The sequence below is a fragment of the Oncorhynchus kisutch genome, linkage group LG15 (assembly GCF_002021735.2).
Source record: "Oncorhynchus kisutch isolate 150728-3 linkage group LG15, Okis_V2, whole genome shotgun sequence".
NCBI lineage: Eukaryota > Metazoa > Chordata > Actinopteri > Salmoniformes > Salmonidae > Oncorhynchus > Oncorhynchus kisutch.
The window spans coordinates 73,740,834-73,764,616 of NC_034188.2; the positions used below are offsets into that span (position 1 = coordinate 73,740,834).

Genomic DNA, 23,783 nt, shown 5'->3' on the forward strand with positions numbered 1-23,783 from the left:
GGACCAAACAATGGACCAGTTGACTAAATGGGGTGAGCCCTAGAGTGAGAACAGTAATATTATGGACCAAACAATGGACCAGTCCACTAAATGGGGTGAGCCCTAGAGTGAGAACAGTAATATTATGGACCAAACAATGGACCAGTCCACTAAATGGGGTGAGCCCTAGAGTGAGAACAGTAATATTATGGACCAAACAATGGACCAGTCCACTAAATGGGGTGAGCCCTAGAGTGAGAACAGTAATATTATGGACCAAACAATGGACCAGTCCACTAAATGGGGTGAGCCCTAGAGTGAGAACAGTAATATTATGGACCAAACAATGGACCAGTCGACTAAATGGGGTGAGCCCTAGAGTGAGAACAGTAATATTATGGACCAAACAATGGACCAGTCCACTAAATGAGGTGAGCCCTAGAGTGAGAGCAGTAATATTATGGACCAAACAATGGACCAGTCCACTAAATGGGGTGAGCCCTAGAGTGAGAACAGTAATATTATGGACCAAACAATGGACCAGTCCACTAAATGGGGTGAGCCCTAGAGTGAGAACAGTAATATTATGGACCAAACAATGGACCAGTCGACTAAATGGGGTGAGCCCTAGAGTGAGAACAGTAATATTATGGACCAAACAATGGACCAGTCCACTAAATGAGGTGAGCCCTAGAGTGAGAACAGTAATATTATGGACCAAACAATGGACCAGTCCACTAAATGGGGTGAGCCCTAGAGTGAGAACAGTAATATTATGGACCAAACAATGGACCAGTCGACTAAATGGGGTGAGCCCTAGAGTGAGAACAGTAATATTATGGACCAAACAATGGACCAGTCCACTAAATGAGGTGAGCCCTAGAGTGAGAGCAGTAATATTATGGACCAAACAATGGACCAGTCCAATAAATGGGGTGAGCCCTAGAGTGAGAACAGTAATATTATGGACCAAACAATGGACCAGTCCACTAAATGGGGTGAGCCCTAGAGTGAGAACAGTAATATTATGGACCAAACAATGGACCAGTCGACTAAATGGGGTGAGCCCTAGAGTGAGAACAGTAATATTATGGACCAAACAATGGACCAGTCCACTAAATGAGGTGAGCCCTAGAGTGAGAACAGTAATATTATGGACCAAACAATGGACCAGTCCACCAAATGGGGTGAGCCCTAGAGTGAGAACAGTAATATTATGGACCAAACAATGGACCAGTCCACTAAATGGGTTGAGCCCTAGAGTGAGAACAGTAATATACTTTAACTGAGGATTGGAGTTCGATGGAAAAGTGTGGCGTACTCTTAACACTCCATCTCTCTTTCAGGCAAAGGTTACTTAGTCAATAAACTAAGACATAAATGGGTGACAACCAGGCTATAGAAAGAGCGGGAGAGATGCCTTGCCCTAACTTGACCCCGTTGTCAGCTTTTCCAGAGAATGGAAACTGAAACTAGAGTGTTTTCCCAGTAAACAGCAGGGGCCAGTGTGCTGACTGAGTGCAGCTGATCAGCTCTTGTGAAACATCCCGACTGCTGCTTTGGTAAGACACTTACTGGGGGTGGAACCATAGAGATCCTATAACGTAGTTATGTGGTGCACATGTTGGAACCCTGTCTGAACATGTAGGAAACCTCCTCACACACACACACACCTACATGACCTGTGTTGTACAGGGAGAAGACATTAGTGAGGATACAGGATCCAGTGTAACACCACATCACTGCTCTCACCATACTGCGAGTCACTGTTGAACAGACACACAAACACACAGGCTCTGCAAACATTTTCTCAGAAAAGTCACTGGATACTAAACTAGTTACAGTGGAACAGTCCAGTCCGTAACTGCATTACGGGAAACCAGAGGCCTAGGCTACAGATCCATACCTGTTAGTCCCTTAGTAACTAGTCGTTTTCAAATAAAGTAAGAAATGTGAGTTTGTGAATCACTGAAACCTTAGTGAATGGGGCATAGGCATGAGGCTTGGGCTGTATACCAGGTTATTTGGAAATACCCACGGGAAGTTCTTCAACACTGTCAATACCACAAACTATTTATTTGACATTATTTGTATTAATTAGAATATTTGTATCTACTTAAGTAAATACCTGCAGTCAACTTGTGCAATTTAGGAGATAACGCAGATCTTGTTATTTCATTACGAAGCTTTACCGGTAGTCGTGGGATTAACTGCAGCCCGCACCAGGTGATCTTGTTATAGTATGGAATTCACAAATAAATATCTTAGAACTATTAAGTTAACCGTCTAAAATGTGCGAAATGCTCTGCAGTTGTGTATTTGGTTTGCTAACTTAGTACCAAGTTATCTAGCTAAGTGGTTAGCTTCTTGCAATTAAGCTCTTGGTAACAGCAGAGAATCCCGTCCGTTTAATATTTATTTTGTGTGTGCAGCAGACTAACATTTTTGAGTTACTTGTATAACTTTATGAGTGGGATGTCTGTCCTGCAAAGTTTGTCAAGAGACTGTATAAAATGTTTGCATGCGTTCGTTAGATTTTACATGTACTTGTTAGCATTGCTAACCTTTGGATTGAAAATAGTGCCCCTTGTGTTCAGCGCAGGTATTACCGAATATCCCAGTATGGCACTCGGTCATTATGAAGTTAGGATAATCTGGATATTGCCCAAGCCTACTAGGCATGGATAAGTATTTTGTGTGAACATCAAGGGACACATCCATTTAGAAGGGAGGTAAACATCTAGATGGTGAATGACATGGAGAGGAGGGAGTCGTTTACAGTGGCTTGGAGAGAAGGGATTGGCTGCAGGGTGCAGACTGACTCCAGTCTCAGCTTATGGCACCAAGGGCCCAGCTGGGGAGCCTCCCTGTATTAAAGATCTGACCTTGTCTCCCTCTGAGCCCACTTCAGAACCCTCGACACCCACACAGGCTAGTGAGGGTTTCTATGGGCCAGTAAAACGCCAACACACAAAACAACACAACCCACTATTATACACTACACCTGCATGCATATAGAGGGCTTGTAAAGCACATGAGGGGTCAGAGGTGATTTGGGGTCATGGGTAAATTCAGAGGTAATGTGGGGTTAGGGGAGAATATTCTGTCTATGGTAGTTTGACCCATAGTGTTTACTGATATGCTTGGATACATAACAACCAGAGGACAAGGGTCAGTCAGATTAGAGATTACCAAAAGGTTTAGGTGAGGGGGCTAAAGCATTCCCCAGACACTGGTGGGTGGTGTGTGTGTGTGTGACGAGGTATTACCCTCCTGAGGTCCAGTACGTCCTGCAGCATGAAGCGGATTCTGGACGATGTCTTCTTCTCCTTGATGATCTTGTCCATCTGGGCAAAGTACTGGTCCATACGTGGCTACAGAAAGAGAGACAGGCAGGTTAGTGTGTATGTGTTTGTGTGTAAATCTGATTCTCAGAAATAATTTGGCATAAGTGTTCTAAACGATGTGTGTCTGTTAGTGACACTGGTTCAGCGTTACCTTTGCCTTTTCAAAGTCCAGGTCCTTCCCTATAGTTGACAAGAGTCTACAGAGGCACTCTAGTGACTCCTCATCGTGGTTCTTCAGCAGCTTGACGATGCAGTCGTGCATGATGGCCTCCGTCAGCATCTTCAGCTTGAATAGCTCACCAATGAACTTGATGTTGCCTAGCGACCGCCGCCGCGCCTTGTCTTTGGCCTCCTCCAGCTCTGCCTTCAGGCGATCCTTCTCCTCCTTCAGACAGGAAGTGATTTAACAGGAAGTAGGGAGAGGGAGGCATATCAGACAGATGGTCAACTGACACATACAGAAACCAAAACCAAGTGTGTGTGTGAAGGACATTTTAATTGGTCACTGAGAGCCCAGCTCGTACCGTGGCTGCAGCGTCCAGCTCTTTCTGCTTCTTCTCAAAGATGACATCATCGTCCTTGTCCTTCTCAAACTCCTTCTGACAGCGGTTCAGAAGCAGCTTGCGGAAATTCACAGTGACTCCCGGCTTGTCTGTAGTGGGGACTTTGAGCTGACGAGAGGAACAGAAAAACACAAACATTTAAGCCACGGTTGGAAAGCTTTGCAGACATAAAGCATAAGAGGGAACGTGATAGGAGACGTCATGAGTGTGTAATGGCACCACTCAGAAACGTGGCACAGAACAGAGGTCAGCACCGAACCAAGACCAGCACACTAGATGTACACACACCCTTCAGAGTTTACTCACCCCAATAAGGCAGCGGCACATGTTGGCGTAGGCCACGGAGAAGTTGGGTTCAGAGATGGCCTTCTCAAAGATCAGATCTATCACTCCCTTCAGCCTCTCCTCTGTATCGATGGTCAGCTCTGTGACCTGCTTCATCAGCTGTTGGAACATCTGAGGGGTCAGCTTGTTCAGGATACTACGGACCCTCTTGAACAGCTCCTGGGTCTTGGCCTGTTCCGAGTCGTCGCTCTCCTCCTCAGGAGCAGCTTGCCCACTGGTAGCCTTCTTGACAGCGGGCTTCCAGGCCTTCTCAGCCTTGTTGAGCTTCACGTCTTCCGTCAGAGACGAAGAGATGTTGATGATCCTCCTGGGCTCCTTACGCTGGCCCTGCTGGGAGCGACGCGGTCCTCCACCACCCATACCAGAGGGCTGAAGGAGAGGAGGGAAGGGAAAAGGAAAGAAATTCAGTCAACATTTTTTAAATATAATCCCAGAGTTTCAGAATCTGAGTGTAGTCTTTGAGAAGATTGACAGTTTTTCATGATAACTCACTGGTCCTCCTCTGTGGCCACCTCCACCTCCTCCCATTCCAGGCCTGCCCAGGTTGGCAAACGAGGGTGTGAAGTCAGGGCCCATGTTCATCCCTGGCAAACGGCTGGGGTCCAGCTGGCGGAGAGGGGCCTTATTCGCCTGGAGAGAAAGAATGACCGAACAAGGACAGAAGAGAAAGAATGAAGGACACAAAGAAAGTCAAAATAAGTAACTGGTAAATAAAGTGGTCTATCTGAAGAAAAATATATATATTCTCAAATGGACCGTGCAGTGGTTCCTCCAGTCCAGCAGGGGACAGAGTGTTGTACTGTACCTTGTCCAGCACCACGTCACTGATCTGAGGTAGGCCCTCAGGCTTGGACATGGCGGCACTGATGAACTGGAAGCCCAGCAGGAAGTCCCTGTCATACCTCTTCTTCTCCTCTGGGTCTATAGGCCTACATAGTTCTGATGGAGAGGAACAAGGAATTATAGATGAATCACATTTATGTGAGTTTTCATCAGTATAGTGTTCAGGGTTTAGGTTGGTAGAGTTGGGGTATATAGTCTCATCTGAACTGAGTATTACTCCGTTTCACTTCTAAAAATCATAGATTGATGTCAAATGGGACTTTATGACTCGTGCTCTGACAAAGCATTTCCAATAAAGTGAAACTTTGCATCCTCACTTGACTGACACGCAGATCTTGTGAGATAAGGTGTAGAGGATAACGTTAAGAGGATAACATTTCTAAGTATAGAAATGTTATAGGGCATCTCCGGGCCAAGGTTCAGAACCCACCCTCTTTGTACTGGTACTTCAGATCCTCGGGCTTGGGTTCGATATTCTCTGCATCCAGTTTGTCCTCCTTCTCCTCCCACGTCTCATCCACCTCTTCGACTGCAGGGGTGTTTGCTGGGCGGGGCTCCTTAGCGTCAGAGGCAGAAGTGGGTGTGGCCTGCTCAGGAGTACTCTCCACTACCTGCTCCTGGAGAGGGGGTGAGAAAGAGAGAGGCAGGGAGAAAGAGGGAGAGAGAGGGGGGGGGGGAGAGGAGGGTTGAGGGAGAGAGAGGAGAGGGTTGAGGGAGAGGGTTGAGGGAGAGAGAGAGGAGAGGGTTGAGGGAGAGAGAGAGGAGAGGGTTGAGGGAGAGAGAGAGGAGAGGGTTGAGGGAGAGAGAGAGGAGAGGGTTGAGGGAGAGAGAGAGGAGAGGGTTGAGGGAGAGAGAGAGGAGAGGGTTGAGGGAGAGAGAGGGCGAGAGAGAGGAGAGGGTTGAGGGCGAGAGAGAGGAGAGGGTTGAGGGCGAGAGAGGAGAGGGTTGAGGGAGAGAGAGAGAGGAGAGGGTTGAGGGAGAGAGAGAGAGGAGAGGGTTGAGGGAGAGAGAGAGGAGAGGGTTGAGGGAGAGAGAGAGGAGAGGGTTGAGGGAGAGAGAAGGAGAGGGTTGAGGGAGAGAGAGAGGAGAGGGTTGAGGGAGAGAGAGAGGAGAGGGTTGAGGGAGAGGGTTGAGGGAGAGGAGAGGGGTTGAGGGAGAGAGAGAGGGTTGAGGGAGAGAGAGAGGGTTGAGGGCGAGAGAGAGGAGAGGGTTGAGGGCGAGAGAGAGAGAGGGTTGAGGGCGAGAGAGAGGAGAGGGTTGAGGGCGAGAGAGAGGAGAGGGTTGAGGGCGAGAGAGAGGAGAGGGTTGAGGGAGAGAGAGAGGAGAGGGTTGAGGGAGAGAGAGGAGAGGGTTGAGGGAGAGAGAGAGGAGAGGGTTGAGGGCGAGAGAGAGGAGAGGGTTGAGGGCGAGAGAAGGAGAGGGGGGTATTAGTTAGTGTACATTCTTGGGTTTTTAATGGGCCAGCTGTAAACAGGCATTCTTAAAGCTTTGATATGAGACGGCGTGGGTGGCGTGTTTGATACGAGACGGCGGGGTGGCGTGTTTGATACGGGACGGCGTGGGTGGTGTGTTTGATACGGGATGGCGTGTTTTGATACGGGACGGCGTGGGTGGCGTGTGATACGAGACGGCGGGGGTGGCGTGTTTGATACGGGACGGAGTGGGTGGCGTGTTTGATACGGGATGGCGTGTTTTTGATACGGGACGGCGTGGGTGGCGTGTTTGATACGAGATGGCGTGGGTGGCGTGTTTGATACGGGATGGCGTGTTTTTGATACGAGACGGCGTGGGTGGCTTGTTTGATACGAGTCGGCGTGGGTGGCGTGTTTGATAAGAGATGGCGTGTTTGATATGAGATGGCGTGTTTGATATGAGATGGCGTGTTTGATATGAGATGGCGTGTTTGATATGAGATGGCGTGTTTGATATGAGATGGCGTGGGTGGGGTGTTTGATATGAGATGGCGTGGGTGGTGTGTTTGATATGGATGGCGAGGGTGGTGTGTTTGATATGGATGGCGAGGGTGGTGTGTTTGATATGGATGGCGAGGGTGGTGTGTTTGAAAAGGATTGAGTGGGTGGTGTGTTTGAAAAGGATTGAGTGGGTGGTGTGTTTGAAAAGGGTTGAGTGGGTGGTGTGTTTGAAAAGGATTGAGTGGGTGGTGTGTTTGAAAAGGATTGAGTGGGTGGTGTGTTTGAAAAGGTTTGAGTGGGTGGTGTGTTTGAAAAGGTTTGAGTGGGTGGTTCATGTGAACAGACCTCCTTAAAGGCATCCAGGAGGTCTCCAACAGCCTCCTTCTTGTTCAGATCCTTCATCTTCCTCTTTTTTTTGGGCACAGAAACAGCAGCTACAAGCAGAACACCACCAACACAGTCAGAATAAACCTCTATGGATTGACACTCAATCCCTAGTCCAACCCTAGCACCCAAAGTCCACCTAGAAATCAAGGTGGAGCGGTTACCACATTGCCACCTATCCAACTTTTTATTTTTATGGCTTTCTGTTGGAGCTGTGATCACTCCAAGTACCCACTGTTCTGGGTCCTCAGCGTAGACATAACCCGGTAACTCTCTGCCCCTCACGACACAGGCTCGACACACACAGTCGGACTGCAACACCTCAAGGGGCAGATCCTGTTTAATCTTCACCAAGTGCCAAGCGGTAGGGTTAGGAATTCAAATAGAGAAAGACAACGTGGTTGAATGAGATAGACAGACAGATGGATCCAGTTAGAGAAAAAGACAGACAGAAGGAGACTGTTTCAAAGAAGTAGAGAGAAAAAGCAAGTCAGACTGATACTGACCTTGCATAGAACTCTCCCCGGCTGGGGTGGTGCTCTGTGGTGGTGGAGAGTCCATCTCGTCTTCTACACGGGGAGCAGTTACAACTGTAGTAGTAGCAGTCTCCGCTAGGACAGGCGGTGCCTGGGCAATGGGGGCGGGCGTCGCCTTGACAATGGGGGCGGGCGTTGCTGTGACTGCAACAGGCGTCAGTTTAGGCATGGGTGCCTCGCTCTGTAACTGAGCCACCTCAGGCTCAGCAATGGGGCTGACGTCACACTCCGACGACTCCGCAGACATCTTCTCAGGGTCCTGGGGGCTGGGGAGCGGCAGGCCATTGGGCAGCCTGAGCTCCTCTGGCTGGGCGATGGGAGACTCCGGGGGGGGTTCTGCTGCCTGGGGGGTGGGCATGTTGATGGACAGGGCTGCTGGCTCCTCCTCCTTGGCTGGGGGTGGCTGGGTGGCAGAGATACCATTAGTGCTGCTGCTAGGGGTGATCACTGGAGCAAGGGAAGGCTCAGGTTTGGATGATGTAGTCACCTCCTGCCTAGCCTCCGCCACCTCCTCTTTAATCTTCACTTCCTCCCGCTCCTCAGCTGCAGGAGTGGGGCGGGGTTCAGGCAGGGGTGCAGGGTAAGCGGGCACTTCAGGGGCAGATGGGGCTGGAGCAGCGGCTGGAGCGTCCATCGTGTCTGCAATGGGACTAGTTGAGGGTTGGGGGGTAGTAGGGACAGTAGTGTGGTGGGTGGTAGTTACCGACGGGGGTGTGGGTAGGTCCTGGGATAAGGAAGGGGATTTACTGTTTGTTTCTGGGAGTTTGACCTCTGTTGGGGCAGGGTAAGTCTTGACCAGTTCAGGGGGGACAGTTATGAGAGTGGCTGCAGGATTCCCTCGGTCATCTGAGGAGGAAAGGAGATGTCACGAGGAAAAACCACTGGTTAAATTCACCTTAGGAAGGTAATGGTTAACAGACTCAAGTGGCCCATAGCATCATACTAATGTTCAAATTGACCCTCATGTCTGTTGATCTTATTTTTAAAATGACCCACTTATTATCCATTCAACATTAAATGGTAAAAATACACAGGTCCTTTCCAAAGGAGCATTTTGTCTATGTGATTCAGTCAAATTCACAAAAATGTACTTCTATGTACTGAAGGTGAACCAATGAGCAACGGCCAGCTACGGCCTTCAAGATGACCTGACCCCTCGGCCAACTCACCTGGTCTGACCACGACAGGTGTCACGTTCTCCCCGTCGGCCTGGCCAACGGCTGGGCCCTCTGATCCAGATATAGACGACTAAGGGACCGAATACAACACACAGACATTAGGTAACTGGAGTGGACACAATCATATGACAGCCTTATGAAAACCTTGTGACAGGTTAGATACAATGCCCAATATGTAAACAAAATGTCTGCACATCCAATAACAGGATGGTATGGTAGATAAAGGTGTGTAAAGGGATGATGGTTGGTGACGAGGGTACGGTAGCTCACCTCTGAAGAGTCGTCGCTCACCTGTGGGGGTGTGGGGGTGGTGCCACTGCGGGTGCCCCCTGACATAATCTCCTCAGTGATGTCTCTACCACCCTGGTTAGGGTCTCGTATTATGATCTATAGAGAGGACACAAGACAACAGTGAGGGACACAAGAAGAAACATTTAGAGAATGCAGGAGCGCCTTTGAGAAAAACGTGTTACTCGCTCTTGTTTCATTCCCTTTCTAAAGGAGGGAGAGCAAAAAAGAGAACGAACGAGAGTAAAGGAGAGAGGGAGGGTGAGGAGAAAGCTGAAGAGAATAGCTGTCACAACTTAACTGCTTCCTATGATGCTAGGCCCTGTTTCCAACTCTGCCAAGTCTGTGTTGCACTGTAGGGCTGTGGCCTAGCAGCGTCTTCTCAATCAGCAGAGCTACATTTCTCACACTCACACAAGAAACACCAGCCCCACAAAGCTATGCAGCCTGACAAACAGACTTGTAGACAGATTGCTGCTATGTTTTAGCTAATTCTTCCCCAACAAAATATGACTACTGACATACTCAACTTTAGTCAAATAAATTCCAGTGCAAGCCAGACATTATTTTCTCTCTCCATACGAACTCAAACTATACCTAGAAAATCAGCCAGATGTGCTGTTATTGAAAAGCACAGTACAATACACCTTCAAACTTCTGAAAAACGGATTACTCACTTACAAGGTGTGCCCTTACACAGAGCCACATGTTTTCTATCACAAACTCTCCTTGCTCTCTTTCTGTCTGTCACACACATTAAGAGTTGTCAGCAACAGGCTTGAGCCAGCACATTCCCCCACTGGTAGAGTCATTTACCTGACGTGGACAGGCTCCAGAGCCCTTAGCAGGCCTCTCTCATCCTGGTGCCGGAGTTGAGCCGTCGGCCTGCAGGCCTCTCCCAGCAAGTAGGCTGCTTTTGCAACCGTGGTTGGGAAAACGCACTTAGCCTACTCCCTCAACTCGCAGAGCCAGCAGGGCAGAGCCTCGTTCCCAGCTCTCACACACGTAGAGGGAGAGACAAAAGACAAAAAGAGAGCGAGCGAGAGAGAAGCCAGAGTGACTGGCCTTGTGGAGCTGCAGCACTGGAATGCAAGCACCCCCGCCCACTGAGCACCGAACCACACAGTCAAAAGGGGCCAAATAGAGGGGGAAAGAGGGAGGAGTAAGTCCAGAAAAAAGGAAGAGAAGAAAAAAACTATTCAAAACTTTAACAAATGAGCTCCGGCTAGTGTACCTCCCTTTATCTCTCTCTCTCAGCTGCTCTTCTGTCATTCTGTCCTCAGGCACTACAAAACATTTCAGCCTCTTCCTGGGGGAGAGAGGGGGGATGCAACAGAAGCAGCAGCAGAGAGGGAGCGAGAGAGAAGGGGAGGAGATAGGTCAGCCATTGTGCTTCTGGCTCAGAGGGGGAGGAGCCCGGCAGCCACGTGGAGCTGAGCTATGTGCTGACATGTCCTTAAACCCCCCCTTGGTCTACCCAGAGACCAGAGATTCATAAAGTGAGCAGTGGAGAGAAGAAAAAAACAGGCCAATGCACTGCTTGAAGGCAGTGTGGTAAAAAGGAAAATATTTAGAAAATTACCTCACAGTTACAAGACAGCTACGACTAAACAGCCTGCTTAGCTTTGCTGAAAAACAACAGCTTTACACTTCATACTCGTTTGCCAGCATGCTGGCAGACATTATTGAAATCATATAGAAAGACAACGTGACGCTCAGACACAGAATATCTGAATCACGACGGACTCGCTGTGTGCTGCTGCAGCACTTCCTCCCCTGTCCCCCCGGTTTACCATCCTCCTATTAATTAATTACATTTCACCTTTATTTAACAAGGTAGGCCAGTTGAGAACAAGTTCTCCTTTACAACTGCGACCTGGCCAAGATAAAGCCAAGCAGTGTGACAAAAACAACAGTTACACAAACAAACATACAGTCAATAACACAATAGAAAAATCTATTTACAGTGTGTGCAAATGTAGAAGAGTAGGGAGGAAAGGCAATAAAAAGGCCATAGAGGCAAAATAATTACAATTTAGCATTAACACTGGAGTGATCGATGTGCAGATGATGATGTGCAAGTAGAAATACTGGGGAGCAAAAGAGCCAAAAGAGGATAAGTAATAATATGGGGATGAAGTAGTTGGGTGTGCCATTTACAGATTGTCTGTGTACAGGTACAGTGATCGGTAAGCTGCTGACAGCTGATGCCTAAAGTTAGTGAGGGAGATATGTCTCCAGCTTCAGTTAGTTTTGCAATTCGCTCCAGTTTACCTAGCAAAGACTTATCGACCCGGAGCCAGTGGGATTGGCGACAAATATGTATTGAGGGCCAGCCAACGAGAGTATACAGGTCGCAGTGGTGGGTAGTATATGGGGCTTTGGTGACAAAACGGATGGCACTGCGATAGACTGCATCCAATTTGCTGAGTAGAGTGTTGGAGGCAATTTTGTAAATGACAACGCCGAAGTCAAGGACCGGTGGATAGTCAGTTTATGTTTGGCAGCATGAGTGAAGGAGGCTTTGTTGTGAAATAGGAAGCAGATTCTAGATTTAATTTAGGATTTTACAGTTCACTGTCTAACCAGACACCTAGGTATTTGTAGTTGTCCACATATTCTAAGTCAGAACCGTCCAGAGTAGTGATGCTAGTCAGGCGGGAGGGTGCGGGCAGCAATCGGTTCAAGAGCATGCACTTAGTTTTACTAGCATTTAAAAGCAGTTGGAGGCCACAGAAGGAGTGTTGTATGGCATTGAAGCTCATTTGGAGGTTTGTTAGCACAGTGTCCAAAGGGCCAGATTTTCCAAATACACCAAGACAGTCGTGAAGAGGGCACGACAAAGCCTATTCCTCCTCAGGAAACTAAAAAGATTTGGCATGGGTCCTGAGATCCTGAAAAGTTTCTACAGCTGCAACAACGAGAGAATCCAGACTGATTGCATCACTGCCTGGTACGGCAATTGCTCGGCCTCCGACCGCAAGGCACTACAGAGGGTAGTGCGTACGGCCCAGTACATCACTGGGGTTAAGCTGCCTGCCATCCAGGACCTCTACACCAGGCGGTGTCAGAGGAAGGCCATAAAAATGGTCAAAGACCCCAGTCATTGACTGTTCACTCTACTACCGCATGGCAAGCGGTACCGGAGTGCCAAGTCTAGGACAAAAAGGCTTCTCAATAGTTTTTACCCCCAAGCCATAACACTCCTGAACCAGGTAATCAAATGGCTACCCGGAGTATCTGCATTGTGTCCCGCCACCAACCACCCACCATCCCCTCTTTACACTACTTCAACTCTCTGTTCATCATATATGCATAGTCACTTTAACCATATCTACATGTACATACTACCTCAAATCAGCCTGACTAACCGGTGCCTGTATATAGCCTCGCTACTGTATATAGCCTCGCTACTGTATTTCACTGTCTTTTTACTGTTGTTTTTATTTATTTACTTACCCATTTCTCACCTAATACCTTTTTTGCACTATTGGTAAGTAAGCATTTCACTGTAAGGTCTACACACCTGTTGTATTCGGCGCATGTGACAAATAAACTTTGATTTGATGTATACAGAATGGTGTCGTCTGCGTAGAGGTGGATCAGAGAATCACCTGCAGCAAGAGCGACATCATTGATATATACAGAGAAAAGAGTCTGCCCGAGAATTGAACCCTGTGCCACCCCCATAGAAACTGCCAGAGGTCCGGAAAACAGCCTCGCCGATTTGACACACTGAACTCTATCAGAGAAGTAGTTGGTGAACCAGGAGAGGCAGTCATTTGAGAAACCAAGGCTGTTGAGTCTGCCGATAACAATGTGGTGATTGACAGAGTCGAAAGCCTTGGCCAGGTCGATGAAGACAGCTGCGCAGTACTGTCTTTTATCGATGGCGGTTATGATATCGTTTAAGACCTTGAGCGTGGCTGAAGTGCACCCATGACCAGCTCGGAAACCAGATTGCATAGTGGAGAAGATACGCGGGATTCGAAATGGTCGGTGATCTGTTAACTTGGCTTTTGAAGATTTTAGAAAGGCAGGGCAGGATATAGGTCTATAACAGTTTGGGTCTAGAGTGTCTCCCCCTTTGAAGATGGGGATGACCGCGGCAGCTTTCCAATCTTTGGGGATCTCAGACGATACGAAGAGAGATTGAATATGCTAGTAATAGGGGCTGAAAATTTTAGAAAGAGAGGGTCCAGATTGTCTAGCTCAACTGATTTGTATGGATCCAGATTTTGCAACTCTTTCAGAACATCAGCTGTCTGGATTTGTGTGAAGGAGAAGCAGGGGGGTCTTGGGCAAGTTGCTGCAGGGGGTGCTGAGATGTTGGCCGGGCTAGGGGTTAGAGGTCGACCGATTATGATTTTTCAACGCCGATACCGATTATTGGAGGACCAAAAAAGCCTATACCGATTAAATCGGCCGATTTTTATTTATTTATTTGTCATTATGACAATTACAACAATACTGAATTAACTCTTATTTTAACTTAATATAATACATCAATAAAATCAATTTAGCCTCAAATAAACAAACATGTTCAATTTGGTTTAAATAATGCAAAAACAAAAGTGTTGGAGAAGAAAGTAAAAGTACAATATGTGCCATGTAAGAAAGCTAACGTTTAACTTCTTTGCTCAGAACATGAGAACATTTGATAGCTGGTTGTTCCTTTTAACGAGTCTTCAATATTCCCAGGTAAGAAGTTTTAGGTTGTAGTTATTATAGGAATTATAGGACTATTTCCCTCTAAACCATTTGTATTTCATTAACCTTTGACTATTGGATGTTCTTATAGGCACTTTACTATTGCCAGTGTAACAGTATAGCTTCCGTCCCTCTCCTCCCTGGGCTCGAACCAGGAACAATGACAACAGCCACCCTCGAAGCAGCGTTACCCATGCAGAGCAAGGGGAACAACCACTCCAAGTCTCAGAGCGAGTGACGTTTGAAACGCTATTTGCGCGCACCCCGCTAACTAGCTACCCATTTCACTTCGGTTACACCAGCCTCATCTCGGGAGTTGATAGGCTTGAAGTCATAAACAGCGCAACGCTTGACGCACAAGGAAGAGCTGCTGGCAAAACGCACAAAAGTGCTGTTTGAATTAATGCTTACGAGCCTGCTGCTGCCTACCACAGCTCAGTCAGATACTTGTATGCCCAGTCAGATTATATGCAACGCAGGACACGCTAGATAAACTAGTAATATCAACCATGTGTAGTTAACTAGTGATTATGAATGATTGTTTTTTTACAAAATAAGTTTAATGCTATCTAGCAACTTACCTTGGCTTACTGCATTCGTGTAACAGGCAGTCTCCTCGTGGAGTGCAATGAGAGGCTGGTGGTTAGAGCGTTGGACTAGTTAACTGTACGGTTGCAAGATTGTATCCGCCGAGCAGACAAGGTGAAAATCTGTCGTTCTGCCCCTGAACGTGGCAGTTAACACATTCTTATTTTCAATGACAGCCTAGGAACGGTGGGTTAACTGACTTGTCTAATTGAATAAAGGTGTAAAAAAAGATTTTTTGGGGGGCCAAATTGGTGTCCAAAAATACCAATTTTCCGATTGTTATGAAAACTTGATTCCGATTAATCGGTCGACCTCTAGTAGGGGTAGCCAGGTGGAAAGCATGGCCAGACATAGAAAAATGCTTATTGAAACTATCAATTATCATACATTTATCGGTGGTGACAGTGTTTCCTATCCTCATTGCAGTGGGCAGCTGGGAGGAGGGCTCTTATTCTCCATGGTCTTCAGTGTCCCAAAAATGTGGGGAATTAGTGCTACAGGATGCAAATTTCTATTTTAAAAAGCTAGCCTTAGCTTTCCTAACTGACTGAGTATATTGTGGCCAAAATATACGAGCTTCTACTTTTAAAAATACATTTTTCTAGAAACAAGTCTCACTGTTGCTGCTTGTTATTGACCCCATTCAGCCGTCTTAGATATCATCCTGACCAACTTGCCCTCTAAATACACCTCTGCTGTTTCCGATTGTTATGAAAACTTGATTCCGATTAATCGGTCGACCTCTAGTAGGGGTAGCCAGGTGGAAAGCATGGCCAGACATAGAAAAATGCTTATTGAATGGCCACCTGGCCATGCTGCTGCTCCAGTTTCAACTTCCACCTGACTGTGCTGCTGCTCCAGTTTCAACTGTTCTGCCTTATTATTATTCGACCATGCTGGTCATTTATGAACATTTGAACATCTTGGCCATGTTCTGTTATAATCTCCACCCGGCACAGCCAGAAGGGGACTGGCCACCCCACATAGCCTGGTTCCTCTCTAGGTTTCTTCCTAGGTATTGGCCTTTCTAGGGAGTTTTTCCTAGCCACCGTGCTTCTACACCTGCATTGCTTGCTGTTTGGGGTTTTAGGCTGGGTTTCTGTACAGCACTTTGAGATATCAGCTGATGTACGAAGGGCTTTATAAATAAATTTGATTTGATTCGATTGGTTCCTAACTTCCCTGAAAAGTTACATATTGCGGGGGCTATTCGATGATAATGCAGAACGCCACAGGATGTTTTTGTGCTGGTTAAGTCTGGGGTAAACCAAGGGCTATATCTGTTCTGAGTTCTACATTTTTGAATGGGGCATGCTTATTTAAGATGGAGATGAAAGCACTTTTGAAGAGCAACCAGGCATCCTCTACTGATGGGATGAGGTCAATATCCTTACAGGATACCTGGGCCAGGTCGATTAGAAAGGCCTGCTCACTGAAGTGTTTTAGGGAGCGTTTGACAGTGATGGGGGAGAGCGTTTGACTGCGGACGCATTACGCACGCAGGCAATGAGGCAGTGATCTCTGAGATCCTGGTTTATGACAGCAGAGGTGTATTTAGAGGGCAAGTTGGTCAGGATGATATCTAAGACGGCTGAATGGGGTCAATAACAAGCAGCAACAGTGAGACTTGTTTCTAGAAAAATGTATTTTTAAAAGTAGAAGCTCGTATATTTTGGCCACCGACCTGGATAGTATGACAGATAGTGGCACTGGAAGCTCAGGGGGCCTCTATTGAAGGACCATCAGCAGCATGGGATGAGGCCGCTTGGCTGGCCAAAGTCCACCCCGGCTACAACAGCATGCTCCCACTGCCAGTGATAAAGCAACCAGGCCCATCGTACCATACAGAACACAGGTACACTGGAGACTAGATCAGACTAGTCCAACCATACAGAGCACATATACACTGAGTGACAAAGTGACCAGGTGAAAGATATGATCCCTTATTGATGTCACTTGTTAAAGCCACTTCAAATCAGTGTAGGTGTAGGTGAAGGGGAGGAGAAAGGTCAATTACAGGAGGATTTTTAAGCCTTGAGACTATCGAGACATGGATTGTTTGTGTGTGCCATTCGGATAAAAGAAATAAGTGCCTTTGAACGGGATATCGTAGTAGGTGCCAGGCACAACGGTTTGTGTGTGTCAAGAACTGCAATGCTGCTGGGGTTTTTCCACACAACAGTTTCCTGTGTGTATCAAGAATGGTCCACCACCCAAAGGACATGCAGCCAACTTGACAACTGTGGGAAGCATTGGAGTCAACAATGGGCCAGCATCCCTGTGGAATGCTTCTGACACCTTGTAGTCCATGCCCTGACAAATTGTAGGCTGTTGAGGGTAAAAGGGGGTGCAACACAATATTAGGAAGGTGTTCCTAATGTTTTGTACACTCAGTGTATGCCTGCTGCAGAGAGACCAGAGAAAATAGCTGAAAACATGTTGGCTCACAATTTAAAAATAAGAGCAAGCTATATGATGAAAAAGTTTTGGCACAGATACAGCCGACTAGCGCTAGCTGACGCTACCTAGCAAATGTGTAAAAAATATATATGTTATACAAATTGATACTTTGAGTCAAAGTATTGATATAATATTAGTCGAAAATAATATTGTGATATGTAACTATCATTTCCCCCCTCCCCATCACTAAGACATACCTGATGAATCCAGACCAGCAGAAGCACACTAGTACTACAGCCCTAAAGAACATGCTCCAGTCACACAGCAGTTCAGTAACAGTTCATCACGTAAAACGTTATCCATTTCAAATCAAAGACAAACGTAAATCATGAGGAGTAGATCCATCTAGAATCCTCCTTAGACAGAATACAACACTATCCCACAGCACAGTGTGGTTTATCACACAAGTCCTCTCGTTACCATGGCAACGTGTCATGTCACATCCACGAGAGTGTAAGCCGGCCTGACAAGAAGACACAGTAGACCAGTTTTGAAGACCAAATCTGCGCTGTGCACCTTCACAGTGGATGATGGGGGAAAGGAATCAGTGCTGGATATACCTTGCTGACAAACTATACTTTTTATTTTTATATTCACACGCTTTATTAGCACAGTCCTTACCTTCCTTTAAAACATGAGAATCACTGAAGTTTTCAAAACCTGCTCTGCATGAGGGGGACCATTGACTGACATAACATCAGACCACTAATGTTTCTTGGTGGGTGTTTCCAGTTGTGTTACTTGTCCATTCTGGGATCAGGATACCTGATTGTCTAATCTAGGAGAGGTGCTACGTGGGCTGGCCTGTAGTCCAGCAGTTAGCGTCGCTGGCCCTATGGGTTCCAATCCAACTCACTGACCTTGTGCTCCTCCTATCTCTGCTGTCTTTTCTCCACTATCCTATCTGCTAAATAAAACCACAAAATGAAACAGTAGAGGTGGGGTGATGAGTTTAACTGTGTGTGGTGTATAACAGTAGAGGTGGGACGATGAGTTTACCTGTACCTGTTTGCGCTCCCTTTTGGGGTGGATCTGTTGCTGTGGAGGTGGTTGCTGCTGCTGGAGGGGGGGGTTCATGATGACCGGAGCAGCCGGCACGGAGGACGTGTACTGCTGTTGGGCCGGGTAGTATGCCCCTGCTGTGGACAAGACAGAGAGAGAGTTGTCCCACAAACTTTAAATTAGCACGCAAGTAGTCATGAATGTCAGCACTTTTGGAAATCACCAGCAAAACGCCAAAGTTTAGTGTCAAGCATATGTGTTGTGAGAACAGCTGCAGTACTAACCACTATGAGAAGCATTTAAAAACATCCTCCATACTAATTCACCAGCTGCGGCAGATTGTCAGAGTAATTTCACAATTAAAAAAGGAAACGTCACAGTTTTTCTACTTTATATTCATCATTTCCAGCACCACCCCAACATCAACATATGAGAAAATGTAATGTTTCTTTGTTTGGTAGTAAAAAAGATAGCGGAAGATAAGTGTTTCCAATGACAACATGGGTGTGCTTCGTGTGATTTTGACCAATTGTGAATAGGCATCGGAAACACTTATCTTTCGCTATGTTTTTTACTACAAAACAGAGAATCTCCACATACAGTGCCGTGAAAAAGTACTTGTCCCCTTTCTAATTTTCTCTACTTTTTTATATTTATGATACTGAATGTTATCAGATCTTCAACCAAAACTTATTAGATAAAGGGCACCTGAGTGAACAAACAATTACCTGCTTATTTAATTTATTTCATGTACAAAGTTACGCAACACCCAATGCCCATGAGTGAAAAAGTAATTGCCTCCTTACACCCAATAACTGGTGGTGCCACCTTTAGTTGCAATGACTGCAACCAAATGCTTGCTGTAGTTGTTGATTTGTCTCTCACATTGCTGTGGAGGACTTTTGGCCCACTCTTGCATGCAGACCTGCATTAACTCAGCGATATTTGGGAGTTTTCAAGCATGAACTGCTCATTTCAAGTCCTGCCACAACATCTCAATAGGGATTAGGTCTGGACTAGGCCATTCCTGACATTCTCCTGTAGAATTCTCTGACACAGATGAATTGTGGCAGCAAAGCATTCCTAAATTGTCACAGGATTGTGGAATGCAGTGTTTGGTTCTCGCCAGGTATAAATGGGACCCATGTCATCCAAAAAGTTACACTTTTAAAACATCTGTCCATAGAACATTCTTCCAAGAGTCTTCATGATCATTCAGGTGCTTTTAGGCAAACTTGAGTCAACTTTTTGGACGACATGGGTCCCATTGTGCCTGGCGAAAACCAAACGCTGCTTTGAATACAGTGCCTTTGGAAATATTCAGATCTCTAGACTTTGTCCACATTTTGTTACGATACAGCCTTATTCTAAAATGGATTAAATAAAAACATTTACACACAATGCCCCATGATCACAAAGCAAAAACAGGTTTTTAGAAATGTTTGCTAAGTTAAAAATAAAATAACTTATTTACATAAGTATTCAGAACCTTTGCTATTAGACTCGAAATTGAGCTCAGGTGCATCCTGTTTCCATTGATCATCCTTGACATGTTTCTACAACTTAATTGGAGTCCACCTGTGGTAAAATAAATTGATTGGACATGATTTGGAAAGGCACACACACACACCCGTCTATATAAAGTCCCACAGTTGGCAGTGCATGTCAGAGCAAAAACCAAGCCATGAGGTCAAAGGAATTGTTCGTAGAGCACTGAGACAGGATTGTGTCGAGACATCTGGGAAGGCTACCCCAAAATATTCTGCAGCATTGAAGGTCCCCAAGAACAGTTTGGAACCACCAAGACTCTTCCTAGAGCTGTCCGCCCGGTCAAACTGAGCAATCAGGGGAGAAGGGTCTTTGTCAGGGAGGTGACCAAGAACCCGATGGTCACTCTGACAGAGCTACAGAGTTCCTCTGTGGAGATGGGAGAACATTCCAGAAGTACAACCATCTCTGCAGCACTCAACCAATCAGGCCTTTATGGTAGAGCGACCAGCCACTCCTCAGTAAAAGGCACGACAGCACACTTGGAGTTTGCAAAAATGCACCTAAAGACTCTCAGACCATGAGAAACAAGATTCTCTGTTCTGATGAAACCAAGATTGAACTCTTTGGCCTGAAGCATGACCAAGTGTCACATTTGGAGGTAACCTGGCACCATCCCTACGGTGAAGCATGGTGGTGGCAGCATCATGCTGTGGGGATGTTTTTCAGCAGCAGAGACTGAGGGACAAGTCAGGATTGAGGGAAAGATGGAATGGAGCAAAGTACAGAGAGATCCTTGATGAAAACCTACTCCAGAACGCTCAGGACCTCAGACTGGGACGAAGGTTCACCTTCCAACAGGACAACGGCCCTAAGCACACAGCCAAGACAACACAGAAGTGGCTTCAGGACAAGACTCTGAATGTCCTTGAGTGGCACAACCAGAGCCCGGACTTGAACCCGAACGAACATCACTGGAGAGATCTGAAAATAGCTGTGCAGCGATGCTCCCCATCCATCCTGACAGAGGTTGAGAGGATCTGCAGAGAAGAATGGGAGAAAGTCCCCAAACACAGGAGTGCCAAGTTTTTAGCACACCTGTGTTTTTAATTGTTAAAACATTTCTAAAAAACAGTTTTTTCGTTGTCATTGTGGGTATTGTGTGTAGATGGATGAGGGGGGGACAATGTAATCCATTTTAGATTAAGGCTGTAACATAAAATGTGGAAAAAGTCAAGGGGTCTGAATACTTTCCGAAGGCCCTGTAGATGTTATTTTATATTCTCAAACTAACAGCAGAGCCTATATGATGTCCTTCCATACAGGCATGACATGCTGGAGTGATGCTTCTATGCAAATGTTGTTGATCAGTAGGCTAATATACAGGGCCTTCAGAAAGTATTTACACCCTTTAACTTTTTACACATTTTGTGTTACACCCTCAATTTAAAATGGATTACATTTAGATATATTTTACACTGGCCCATGTTAGTGGAAATTAGCTTTATTTAAAAAATAAATAAAAAACATAAAAAATGTAGAGCTGAAATGGCCTGAATCAATAAGTAGTCAGGCTCCCGAATGGCGCAGTGGTCTAAGCAAGTGGTGTCACTGTAGTTCGAATCCAGGCTGTATCACATGCGGCCGTGATTGGGAGTCCCATATGGCAGCGCACAATTGGCCCAGCATCGTCCGGTTTTGGCCATCATAAGAATTTGTTCTTAACTGACTTGCCTAGTTAAATAAAGGTTTTTATAAAAAAAAAAAATAGTATTCAACCCCTTTGTTATGGCAAGCCTAAATATGTTCAAAGGTAAACATTTGCTTAACAAGTCACATAATAAAGTTGCATAGACTCACTCCCATTTGCAATAATGCTTAACATGATTTTTGAATGACTACCTCATCTCTGTACCCCACACAGAGATAATTGTACGAGCAGTAAATTTCAAACACAGATTCAACCACAAAGAATGACACATATTAGTAGACGGATCAAAATGAAAATATGATACATTGAACATCCCTTTGAGCATGTTGATCACACTTTGGATGGTGTATCAATACACCCAGTCACTACAAAGATGCTGGCGTCTTTCCTACCTCAGTAGCCGGAGAGGAAGGAAACCGCTCAGGGATTTCACCAGGAGTTTAATAGCCGTGATAGAAAACTGAGGATGGATCAACATTGTAGTTACTCCACAATATTATCTTAATTGACACAAAAGTGAGAAGGAATGCCTCTAGAGAAAAAAATATTCCAAAAACATGCATCCTGTTTGCAACAAGGTTAATACTGTAAAAAATGTGGCAAAGAAATCAACTTTTTGTCCTGAACAAAGTGTTATGTTTGGGGCAAATCCAATACAACACATTACTGAGAACCACGCTCTATATTTTCAAGCATAATAGTGGCTGCATCATGTTATGGGTATGCTTGTAATCAGGAGTTTTTCAGGATAAAAAGGGAACAGAATGGAGCTAAGCAAAGGCAAAATTCTAGAGGAAAACCTTTTTCAGTCTGCTTTCCAACAGACACTGGGAGATTAATTCACCTTTCAGCAGGACAATAACCTAAAACACAAGGACAAATCTACACTGGAGAAGACAGTGAATGTTCCCGGGTGGCTGAGTTGCACTTCTGACTTAAATATATGGCAAGACCTAAAAATGGTTGTCTTGCAACGATCAACAACCGAATTGACAGAGCTCGAAGAATTTAGAAAATAATGACCAAATGTTGCACAATCCAGGTGTGGAAAGCTCTTACAAACTTATCCAGAAAGACTCACAGCTGTAATCGCTGCCATAGGTGCTTCTACAAAGTATTGACGAATACTTATGTAAATGAGATATTTCAGTGTTTTATTTTCAATACATTTCCCAAAATTTCTAAAAACATGTTTTCACTTTGTTATTATTATGTGTAGATGGGTGAGAAAAATATATTTTAAATTCAGGCTGTAACAACAAATGTGGAATAAGTCAAGGGGTATGAATACTTTAAGGCACCGTAAGTCCCAAATGGAAGGAAAACAGATTGTCATCTGTAGCACCATAGACTCCACTGATCAGCCAAAACAATAACTCAATGCATGCACACACTTGAATATGCATTCACCTGCATCTGGAGTAGGCCTATGACCCCTTCAGTTAGCCAGTTTATCAAGAAATTTGCCATTCAAATACAATTATTACCATTATGTTATGTAGTTAGATTGGTAAAAACTAAGTCAAATGTATTGTTTGATTTAAAAATGCATACATGTCTGTCTATGGAAAATTGTGTCATCCCAGAAAAATCAGACTAGGCTACTTCAGGAATCAGGGCTAACTGTTTCCTCTGTTATAATGATATTTATATTTACTATGGATCCCCATTAGCTGCTGCCTACTCTTCCTGGTGTCCAGCAAAATTAAGGCAGTTTAAACATTTTTTAAAACATTACATTCGCAGATTTCACAACACACTGTGTGCCCTCAAGCCCCTACTCCACCACTACCACATATCTAAAGTACAAAATCCATGTGTAAGTGTGTGTATAGCGCCTGTTATCGTGTGTGTATGCATGTGTCTGTTGCTTCAGTCCCCACTGTTCCATAAGGTGTATTGTTACCGTTTTTAAAAAATCTAATTTTACTGCTTGCATCAGTTACTTGATGTGGAATAGAGTTCCATGTAGTCATGGCTCTATGTAGTACTGTGCGCCTCCCATAGTCCATTCTGGGATTGGGGACTGTGAAGAGACCTCTTGTGGGGTATGCATGGGTGACCAATGTGTGTGCCAGAAGTTCAGACAGACAGCTCGGTGCATTGAACATGTCAATACTTTTCATAAATATAAATAGTGATGAAGTCAACCTCTCCTCCACTTTGAGCCAGGAGAGACTGACATGCATATTATTAATATTAGCTCTCTGTGCACATCCAAAGGCCAGCTGTGCTGCCCTGTTCTGAGCCAATTGCGATTTTCCTAAGTTCCTTTTTGGGGGTTACTCCAAGCAGTTTAGTCACCTCAACTTTCTCAATTTCCACATAATTTATTATTATTCCTTACCACCCACTGAAACTAACTGCAGCTTTTTGTTAAGTGTTGCAGTCATTTCAGTCGCTGTAGTAGCTGACATGTATAGTGTTGAGTCATCCGCACACAGACAC

General features: G+C 45.5%; 1 protein-coding gene and 1 non-coding gene across 20 annotated transcripts in view; both read right to left on the reverse strand.

Annotated features, from left to right (window-relative positions):
- The window catches only part of LOC109905852 (eukaryotic translation initiation factor 4 gamma 1), a 71,987-nt gene that overhangs the window by 14,495 nt on the left and 33,709 nt on the right, over nucleotides 1-23,783 (reverse strand). For 7 of the 19 annotated variants that reach the window (XM_020503486.2, XM_020503487.2, XM_020503493.2 and 4 more), the window contains 12 exons: nucleotides 18,134-18,273; nucleotides 9,359-9,475; nucleotides 9,080-9,158; nucleotides 7,881-8,756; nucleotides 7,336-7,424; nucleotides 5,508-5,694; nucleotides 5,040-5,173; nucleotides 4,727-4,864; nucleotides 4,196-4,603; nucleotides 3,851-3,997; nucleotides 3,478-3,711; nucleotides 3,249-3,353 (listed from right to left, as the gene is read on the reverse strand). In XM_020503486.2, coding sequence (XP_020359075.1) covers nucleotides 3,249-3,353; nucleotides 3,478-3,711; nucleotides 3,851-3,997; nucleotides 4,196-4,603; nucleotides 4,727-4,864; nucleotides 5,040-5,173; nucleotides 5,508-5,694; nucleotides 7,336-7,424; nucleotides 7,881-8,756; nucleotides 9,080-9,158; nucleotides 9,359-9,475; nucleotides 18,134-18,273 — 2,654 coding nt within the window. Of the gene's footprint in view, nucleotides 1-3,248; nucleotides 3,354-3,477; nucleotides 3,712-3,850; nucleotides 3,998-4,195; nucleotides 4,604-4,726; nucleotides 4,865-5,039; nucleotides 5,174-5,507; nucleotides 5,695-7,335; nucleotides 7,425-7,880; nucleotides 8,757-9,079; nucleotides 9,159-9,358; nucleotides 9,476-10,192; nucleotides 10,662-18,133; nucleotides 18,274-23,783 lie in introns of those variants that run through there. The other 12 variants (XM_031791075.1, XM_031791073.1, XM_020503489.2 and 9 more) reach the window with 8 other exon arrangements.
- On the reverse strand, nucleotides 7,577-7,708 carry LOC116353749 (small nucleolar RNA SNORA17). Its single transcript, XR_004203246.1, has one exon. It is a non-coding gene; the product is annotated as a small nucleolar RNA SNORA17 (small nucleolar RNA).